The sequence below is a fragment of the Fulmarus glacialis genome, unplaced genomic scaffold, assembly GCF_000690835.1.
Source record: "Fulmarus glacialis isolate BGI_N327 unplaced genomic scaffold, ASM69083v1 scaffold19875, whole genome shotgun sequence".
In the NCBI taxonomy this organism is placed as follows: Eukaryota; Metazoa; Chordata; class Aves; order Procellariiformes; family Procellariidae; genus Fulmarus; species Fulmarus glacialis.
The window spans coordinates 27,740-37,856 of NW_009215204.1; the positions used below are offsets into that span (position 1 = coordinate 27,740).

The following is a 10,117-nucleotide window of genomic DNA, read 5'->3' on the forward strand; positions in this document are numbered from 1 at the left end:
ATGGCTCTGCCGATGGGCTGAATTGGTCTAAATGACCCAATAATTAAGTTTTTCAGAGCTTGACTCTGCTGTGTCCAAATTAGAAACATTTTGTTATTTTGATGTAGTTAACAAAATAACTCCATATAACTTGAAATACTCAGTTAAATGTTTCCACAAAATAATAGCATAGACAAATGGCTTCTGGATTTAGATGGAGAAATATGATACAAAAGCATTGCTGAATAATCTCATGTAATCTAATTTAAAGAGAAAAGTGTAAATGTTCCTGAAGATGCTCTGATCTTTGGGGAGTTGACTGAGCTTGTAACTTTGTGTTTTCAGTATTACGGTTTTATGATGATTGCACATTAAACCCAATCCGTAATATTCATACAATTTGAACAGTGCTTACTGCACTTTGACCTAGTATTTTTGCCTCTATCACCTTTGATTACACCGCAGAGGGATGACCCTGATGGACCACAGTGCAAAGTCAGAGTGGTCAGCTCTAGCCCCCACTGTGCCCAGTGTCAGCTAACACTTTGTACTGAAGTGGGTAACAGTGCTGAGTCAGGTCTGCTGTGGGAGACAATAAGAGGCAAATCAGAGGTGAAGTGCCTAATCAGTGTCTGCCATTGTAAACTGGAAGTGTATCCACACTATAAAGCAATTCTTTATGCTTCTGCAAGTCTATACCTAGGCCCTGCAGCTACAATGCAAAGGATAAAGTAAACCCTGGAGCTGAGAATCCTCTGCAGAAAATGCTTTGTTATCATCATCTTTTTTTTTTCTTTTTTTAATAGAAGCAAATAGACTTAGTATCTTAAATGCCAGGGCAGAATATTTGGAAGGAGGTGGTCTTTAAAGTTACAAAAAATAGATTGTGTAGTGGATTGTATTCACATTTATGTATCAAAAAACCCAGGTTGAACTATCCTTTGATATGATTTGAAAAGTTGCACAGGTTATGGCTCATAGGAGTTATGTCTCTCTGCTGAACAAATGAACAGCCACATTCATGTTTTCTCAGATACGGTAAGCAGAACTGTAACTACTAACTAAGATAATGGTCTTGTAGCATGTATGGTCCTTGCCACCCTATTACCTGAGTGCTCAATCTTGTCTGGAAACTGTTATAGCAAGAGTGTAGAGTCATTTTGTAGCCAAAGGTAACTGCTAACAGACATGTGGGGATTATACAAAATTAAAAATTCATAATACAATAAAAATTAGTAAGTTGGAAGTTTACAGAAATGTTGTTCCATATATACATTTTTGTTTATATCTACTACAATTACCCTGTTAATTGAAGGAAGAAACTGCTTAACATGCAGTATAACCTGTAAAAGATTTAACCACCAGCCCAGTTTCCGCATCTCTAGCTTACAGAACCCAAACCTTTTGCATCCAGCTCTGAGGTTTCGTAGTCTGACCAAAAATATTTTTGAAAGCAAACTATGAAAATCAAACTCCTACTTTAGAAGGAAATTCCTTTAAAAACAAGTGTCTCAAGGTAAGTATTTCATTGAGTCTCTTAAATGAAGCTTTGGAAGTGCCATGAGAAGCCCCATAGCCCATAGATGGATTTGCTGTATTTGTTTGCCCTCTACTTTTGTTTCCCAAGAACCGGTCAGATACACAATGCCATTGCTGCTTTACTTCACGCTAAATAAATTCTGAATATAAAACTGAGCTGCATAAATTGGCTTTTAACTAGTTTACTTTCTGGGCTTCGCTAGTCCTAGAAAATGATAGAAGAGTAATTAATATCAGTTTTCTTGCTAATCAGTCTTATCTTCTTGTCTTGTGCACCAGTACAAAGTTGTGATGCTGAAACTGCTGACCTGGCAGAAGAATATTTAAATCCAAATGAATTGCTCCAGTGAAGTGAAACCAAGCTATAATGTATTTCAATACCTCCTTCATAGGTGTAAAATTGGGCTACTAGTAAATATCGCATGTGCGTATTTGCAAGAATCTTCCATTAGACTTTAAATTGTAAACTCCTCAGAAGAGAGATCTCATATATGTCTTTGAACTGGTTGAAGATTACTTTGGTATAAGTCCAAACAACAAATCTAGCCCATTGTAGTATATTTTTCCTGCAGTATGTTTAAAGCTCTATGTAATTATAATGGAAAGAAATGTTACCTGTTCTTGCAAGCTTGCAATACATTTTGTGCTGCATAGTGCTCCAGTTCAGAGCCACAGGTTCTGCTTAGGCTCAGACAATTATGTCAGAAACTACTGTAAAACTCTACTATTCTTATCTTCATGTTTTTGGAGGAAGGCTGGAAAAGATGATGAATGTCATTTAGTGATTCAAAAGTCAAGATAAGTCTTAGTAAACTGAGAACCCAAGTTTAATTTTTTTTTTTTTTTAACAAAATGGCATGACTTAAAGGAGCTTGATTCTGTATATCTGAATTTTTTTGATTGGGTATTATTGAAGTAGTGGCTCATCATCACCATCAGTAATGGCAATAATAATATGGAAGAGGAGAAGTACTTGGAAGTGTTTTAAAAAAAAAACAAACAACAAAAAAACCACAAGAAAAATCGAAAAAACAAAACCACCACAAACCCAAAACCCTAGCATCTAATATATGTGCTTTCCTTGTTACCTATAGCAGAATATTCATCAAGTACAGAATGTCCCCATTTATGTGACTGTAAGAGACAGGGAGATGAACTATATATTCTTTGTATTTTGGAAGCAAAGTGAGATTGTAGACAAATACTTCTGTCCACAATCTCAGAGGTATCTCAAGGTGCAGCTATTGTACTGTTTTCTCTTCTTTATGGCTTGCAGACGAAATATTTAAAAGTATTTTCCAGTACTTCAAAGTTCCAGGCATTTACTTTAGGTAGTTACATATTTCACAAAGAAGCACATAGTTCTGTCAGCAGAATTTATAAAGCTGTATTTTTCAGTAACTTTCCGTACCATAACTAAAGGATAGGCTTCCTCCACCTGCACACTCTTCCTTTCCAAAATCCTCTACCGGCTCTTATTTGACTGTCAGCAAGGTAGATGGTAGAATATCATGTGACCGACTCAGAGTTGAGCTATGTGGCCGGCAAGAGCCAAACAAAATTCACTTTTTAGGAGGCCAAAAAGGGGGGAAAAAAAAAAGCCGCAGCTCTTTAAGGACAGCATGCTATGGCAGCCAATTCTAAGAATTTGATGTCTGCATTTCTTATCTGTCAGTCAGGTTTTTCTGAAACTGGCAAATGACTTCAAAAGTAGCTAGGTGACAGTGTGATTGCACACAACCATAGACTAATGTAATCTATGGTGGGGCCTCTGGAGGTCTCTAGTCCAACCTCCTGTTCAAAGTAGGACTGACTTCCAAGTTAGATAAGGTTGCTCAGTGCCTTGTCTGGTCAAATTCTGGATATCTTCAAGGATCGACATTCCACAACACCTCTGTACAACATATTTGTGTGCTTAACCATGCTCATGCTGAATTTTTTTTCCCATATATCTAGTTGGAATCTTGCTTCTTAAAACTTGGGACCATTGCTTCTTTTTGTTGTGTACAGAAACCTTGTTCCTTAAGAAGCCTGGCTAAAAGTAAGTAAACTGACTCCTAGTCAAGAGCTTTAAACACTGGCTTTCTGGCCTTTTTACTTTTTGAAACAAGTTGTAAAAGAAATCCTTTGATAACTGACCCATCTTCTTAATTCGTCAGCTGCACTGTAATGTTTTCATCTGCTTTGGTGGTCCCATGGAGACTGAGAGAACACTAAGACAAACAGAGCTGTTGTAGATAATCTTCCTAGAACACATCTATCTTTTCTTGTCTTACTTATGAAAGCAATAAATGAAAGGCAACGTGATAAACAGCAAGCTTCAAGAGGCTTCAGCTGCTGCGTTGCTTGAAACAGAGAGAAGACAGACTTTTTTGACACCACACTCTGGCAATGTCAAATGAGCATTTAGGAGACTACCTGATGATCTTGCCTTGGTGAGCGTTCAGATTATATCACGCTTCTATCTTATTTTTTTCAGGAGTGACTTTTAACGAAGTTGGGACAAAGCTCCTAAACAAAACAATTCAGTCTTTAAGTCACCACATGATAATAGCCTTGGAGAAGGCTCTAGAAGTTGTTCTGAGGCTGTACATAAAACACACTGAATGAGTCACAGCTCCTGTAAGTTTTGCCAGTGCATGAAAAACATGAGCTATTGGTTTTTCTGTCAAATAGCTGTTCTGACCTGAGCTGAAACTTGATTTATACTTTGTCTTCTGTTTCTTCCAGTCTGCATCTCAGTGTGGTATAAATGGCAAGAATTTTAAAGTGTTCTGGTTTTAATTATCCAAGGTTGACCCTGGAACTGCTTCTTATCCACTATCTTGGCACATTAAATTCAGGTTTTCTAAAATGGTTAGAAATAGTTTGAAAGAACCATGTATTTTCCATCCAAATGAGCATACAAGTGAATCATTATATAATCAAGTGTACAATAATAACTCAGTAAGTTTTAAAAGAAAGAAACGTATGGTGGGAACCTGCACCCTGCTAGTCATACCAAGAAATAGTCCGCTATGAATTGTTTTAAAGCAATCTTGGTGCCTTTTAATAAACGATACTAGTGAATGCATTTGTTGTTGTTGAACTTGGTAATTTGATATTGAAATAGAGTGATTGGCTTAATCCAGAAACAGAAAGGCCATATGGACAGCTGTATAAAAATATATGTGTGAGAAAAATGGAATCAGACATTATGTTTTATTTTAAAAGTACTTATTTTATTATATTTTATTTCTTTATAAATTCAGTCTCGAATATAGATTCTTTTATGGGAGGCTGTATACATTTACCAATTGGTATTTGCATGTATGTCAATCTTCTGTCACCTTTACAGGAAAAAATCATGTTACAGCTATACTAAAGAAGGTAAGAGCCACTGAGATTTAAATTGTTCTCTTGTTTCCCTGTAGGTTATTGTAACATTGATGGATTTCTGTAATAGATTGGAGGCTTTGAGTTCCCCACACTGCTAAATAAAAAACTTACAATATCTTAACACACCAATCCAAGGACCCTGACAAATAATAATTCAGAATGTATCATATCATACAAAGTATTTGTTACTGGCTAACAGGCATATACCCAATGTATCTAGGAGAAGAGAAGAAACAGTTACTGTATAAGATTATGATGTAGGCAGAAGTTTTAATGGGGAATAATATATTGTATTTATATCACTTATCTAGGCAATGCTTCCAAGAAAGCTATAAAGTATTATTAACGTTGTACATCTTTCAAACATTTAGAAACAGAAAGATTTACTATTAACTGTATCTGGAAAAAGTCTAACATCTTCAGGTCCGTGTTGTGGGAACAATACATCCTGCCACTTGAAACATAAAATAATTAAAAGAGATTTCAGCATAAACCTTGAAACTGATGCTTTAGAATAAAAGGCATGAATTCTTGATCTTTAATCATGCCTGCAAGTCCTTTTTCCGTGCAGATACAGAGTGTAACAATAAAGGCCACTGTTATGAAATACTTTCAAAGAAGAATGATTTTAGATACCTGATCTTTTTTTCTGCTTTATGACATTGCTTTTTCCAGTCTCACTGGAGGACAAAGAGAAAGAATGAACTTCTGAGGAATACTATTCCTTATTGAGTGGAGGAAGAAATGTTGCTTTCTCAAATCTAGCATTTTATCTAGAAGCAACAGAATAGAATAATTATTTGTGAAAGTATGAATTAAGTTCCATATTATTGCTATACAAATTCTAGTTATAGGCGAACGATGAACTGAACCTGCAGATGGTGAGTCATGTCTGATATCTGAAGGAAAGAATTGTAGGCTAAGGAACTATTAGAAGGTGCTCTAAGTCCTTCTGGCACTGTTATAGCTGTGCTATGAAGTATCTGGTCATTATACCTATCCATTAGGTAGCTTCCAAACTGAAATGATTTCTTTATTTCATAAGATGTTATGAATAACCTTCAATTTTTTTCAAAGGATCGTTAACTACCAATGGGAAAAATGCAGCATTCGTAATTTAGGATCACTTGATAAATTAATTCTTGAGGAGGAAATACTTTCAAAATCGGGATGGGGCTAGACAGAGAGGATCACAAAGCAATTAGGCAAAATCCCTGCTGGCCTGTATCTTTCAGGGGATGGACACCTTAACTTCAGGTGCCTGACTGGCATGGTGTGTCTGATTGTTAGAAAAAGATCACTCCTTACTGGCGGGTTTGTAAAGGCAGAGACCTTGGACTCCAGCATTCACAGGAGGAAAAAAGAATTAAGATCTGTATCTCGTGAAGTGAATCAAGAACTGTGGAGAGTCCTGGCGAAAAGCAAAGGCATTTTGAGGGAAAAAAAAAAATATAAATTACCAGGGAAGAATCGTATTTTGTCAGAGAAAGATCTAGTCTTACAATGACAATCTACCCACAGACATTTCTTTTTCCAAGATACCAGGTCTTGATCAGCTGAAAGAAAAGTTATTTTCAATATTGCCACTACCATGGGCAGAATTCATGTGCCTTAATTCAATAGCAGCCTTTTAAAGAGTCAGAGGATCCAAAAATGTTGCTTATGCGAGGTGCTGGCTGTCATTTCTAAGACCTTACTTGGTCTGAATGGACAATGCCTTTTGGGACTCCTGGATTGTGACTTCTCTGTTTCTAAGTTCTTGAGAGGAGCATGGATAAGGCCCAAGGAACTTGAATGCTCTTAAGACATATTTTTGATCTAAATATCTCCTCATGGCCCTGTAGATTAAATGCTGTTACCTTTAAGTGTGTTGTTCTTAGATTTTCTTTTTGCTTATGCATCTGTAGCCTGTGTCTAGACTATCTGCACTGAACCAGATCCATTTGAGTTGGAAGAATAACATCTCCTGTGACTTTGCCACAGATGCTGCAAATTAGTTTGGCTTTCCCTCAGATGTGAAAATAATCTTTACCTGTTTTACAGAAGTATTGAAACCAGATTTACTGATACATATAAATTGACTCGAATATGTTGCTTAAACTGCAAGAGCATTTAAATTTGTTTTAGAAGTAATTTACACAAGTGAAATAGTTATAAAATGCTTAACCACATCTCTGGATAGTTCCAGCACTTTCTTGCTTGGAAAAAATAAGGAGGATACTGGTGGGATAGCCGTTTTTAAAAACTGATCTTTCAGGGGCTATTTTAGTGATCAGAGAATGGTGACTCTGCACAGAAGTGGCAATCTTCGGTGACTAACCATTATGCAACTGGAGATTCTGGTCTGACATTTATATAGTTGTGCCACTAATGTGAATTCTCCTTAAATACAATTTTCAGGTTCTTAGCTGCCACAGAGACAAGGTCTTGCAAATCTGTTACACAAATGGAAACACAAGTTGAAACACATTTCGAATGGTTTCAGAACTATAAGGCTAAAATAGATGCCAACAAAGACAGAAAAGCTATTGGCAAGCAGGATATCGCCAAGAGGCGACGTTTTTTTCCCAAATTTATGGGAAAAAAGTTCGTTCTGATATTGATACTGATTGATACTTCTAGTTCATGAAGATGGCAGAAAACTGAGAGCACCTAACAGGACAGCAAGGGTAGGAAAGCAGAAAAACACCCTGCCTGTGTGCATCTTACCTTGCTAAGCTTTCTTCTGTACCCAAGGTGCTAAGATGAGTTTTGGATAGCAGTGTGGGAGCCTTTCTCCACTGCTTACAGCCTGTAAGCTGCTGGTGTTTTCTGCTGGTCTGGGGGTGAGAGTTAATAGACAGCAAAAGGGAGAACAGAAACATCAAAGTGGGTGTTAAAAAATTAAAAGTAATAGTGAGAAAAGGGAAAAAGAACTGAGAAGGAAAAATGGAAATGGGGAGGACTTTAGTTGGCTGTGTCAGAATATGGAGGAAGAAACACAGATATTCAAATACTGATCCATCCCTACTGGGGAAATGATTGTTTATGGATATAGAAACTTTGATATCAAACGCTGATGTCAGAACTGAGGAGGACAGCTCTGGGATGTATGAATTATTGTGCTTTTGCTAACTGTTGACTGTTACCTAAATTACTGAAAAGTAGAGATGAGAGAGAGTAGAGATTTTAATTATTCACTCAGGTAAAGTTGTATTTATGGTAGAATGCTGATATTTAGTTTACAATATCTTAATCCAATAGGTACAACATTAATTTGACCCAAAGGAATCAACAAAGAAAGCTGTCAACTGCTGAAAAAAGTTATTTCAATAGATCTATTTGGTCATATGTTTTTTACACGTTCAAATTTGACTTGAGAATTTTTAGTAAATAAGTTAGAATATTGCAGTGAGAGTGCTGAGAGGAGCATTTCCAAAGCAAGAAAGGAATGTCTTTTCTCCAATTATGATCTCACAAAATGGGATGTTAAATGAACTTCAGACTTCGCCAAGAAATTTTTCTGTACTTACATACAAAATGTGGACATTGCAGGACAAAAAAGGTTTTTTCAGCAAATCAAAACAGGTTGAAGTCATGCCTGTCATAGACTCAGTATTAATGACAATGTTTCAGCTCAGTTTCTGCCAATTTATTTTATTAAAAAATTCCCAGACTTACTTTTAAGATAATTTTACCTGAAGGTGTCCTTAAAACTATTTTGTGACTTCCCATCCAAGCATTCCTGTTTATGCTCTTTGAAATATCACTTCTAGGTGAGTTGTGTAAGTTGACTGTTTCTGGCGTGACTGACCGCTGCTTCATAAGCGGTAAAGACTCTGTGAGGAGTGTTGTGATGTAACTTCTCGGGTGGGACTTGTATTCAGCCTGCCCATCTTTGTTATAGTCCAAGATACTTAAATATATCCTAGGCATGAGATCATGCTTTTCGTTCCGTTACGTGCTGTGTTACGGCATGAGCATACTGAAGATGCGCTGAGGGTGTAAGATACCAAATGGAATCCTGTTCTGACTGGAGTCAGAAGTTTTGCTGTGGATGTCATGGGTGTGGAACAACATACATTCTCACGCACAAGACTCTGCATTTGTGTTTCTGAACACAGACCTCTTGCTTCTAATAGCAGGGTATAGAAGGGAGAAAGTGTGGACAAAAGATGAACAAAAGCAAGTAACTCTGAAAACTACAATTTTAAGTGCCTTTTGGAGTCTGTGCTTTATGGCGAAAGTGCCTTGTAACAGTTCTTACTGCTAGATCTTTACAGTGTTACTTTGTTACTGATTTTAATAGTGAAAAGTAAAAGTTCAGCTTCTCCTGCACTGACACAAGTGCCTTAAGTTTATGCATTGCAATAGTTGCTTCAGTCCGGCAGATATTTAAATATTGCAAATACCCATTGTTCAGTCCTGCAATTTCTTGTATACAGGTGTATGCCTGCCTTTTTATATAGTCCCCTTTTGGGACTGCAGGAAGGGCATTCTCTGTGAGAGGGATTCCTTAATTTTGGGGAAGTACACTAAACTTACCCATTCGTGGACATAATATGTGAAATTCAAGCATTGCTGAAGAACAACTGTATTTTCCTGTTACATCATTGGAAATGGCCAGGACGGTTGGTTGACTGCTCACCTTGAGCACTACGAAGTGTAGTATTGCCCTTGCCTCAGTGAAGTTTGGGTGCAAGTGAGAGATACCAGTAAGATGGCTGGGGTCTTATGCTACAAGATTCCTAGGACACATTACAGATTCCTAGGGATCTCTAACGCTTACGAGGTTCTAACGAGCTGTTAACACCTCTCTAGGTAGTAGTGCCAGTGATTGCTTTCTATTACTCTAATATCATTTGCATTCATTTTCGGCAGGCTCTTCTGTCCAGTTCAACTCAGTTGGAAGTCTGACACATTTTCTTCAATTCAGTGAGATAATAATGGTACATAAAGAGGAGTTTCTACCATACCCTGTAATGGAGAAGCACTGGAGTTTCTACAAAGGATGTGAAAGTTTTGGATTCTAGAGAATTCTTGAGTGCTAACATTTTTTTCTTCATCGTTACTTAAAAGTAAACATTTGAGCTTGTAGAACTAAGTCCTTTGTTATTGCCATTTTGATAAATCAGTTGCCCAGCACTTGGAATGGACTGAAAGATTGTTTGGGTAAACGAGGAACTGGGGAGTACTTTGTAGTGGGTGAGGATAACTGTCAGTATTGAATTTTGCTCTGAAA

General features: G+C 37.0%; 1 protein-coding gene across 1 annotated transcript in view; it reads left to right on the forward strand.

The window, feature by feature from the left end:
* Positions 1-9,908, forward strand: part of ANKRD31 (ankyrin repeat domain 31) — a gene marked incomplete at its 5' end in the record, with an annotated part of 36,411 nt that extends 26,503 nt beyond the window's left edge. Inside the window, one exon of the mRNA XM_009578869.1 lies at positions 9,757-9,908. Coding sequence (XP_009577164.1) covers positions 9,757-9,908 — 152 coding nt within the window. The remainder of the gene's footprint in view (positions 1-9,756) is intronic.
* Positions 9,909-10,117: the final 209 nt, after the last annotated feature.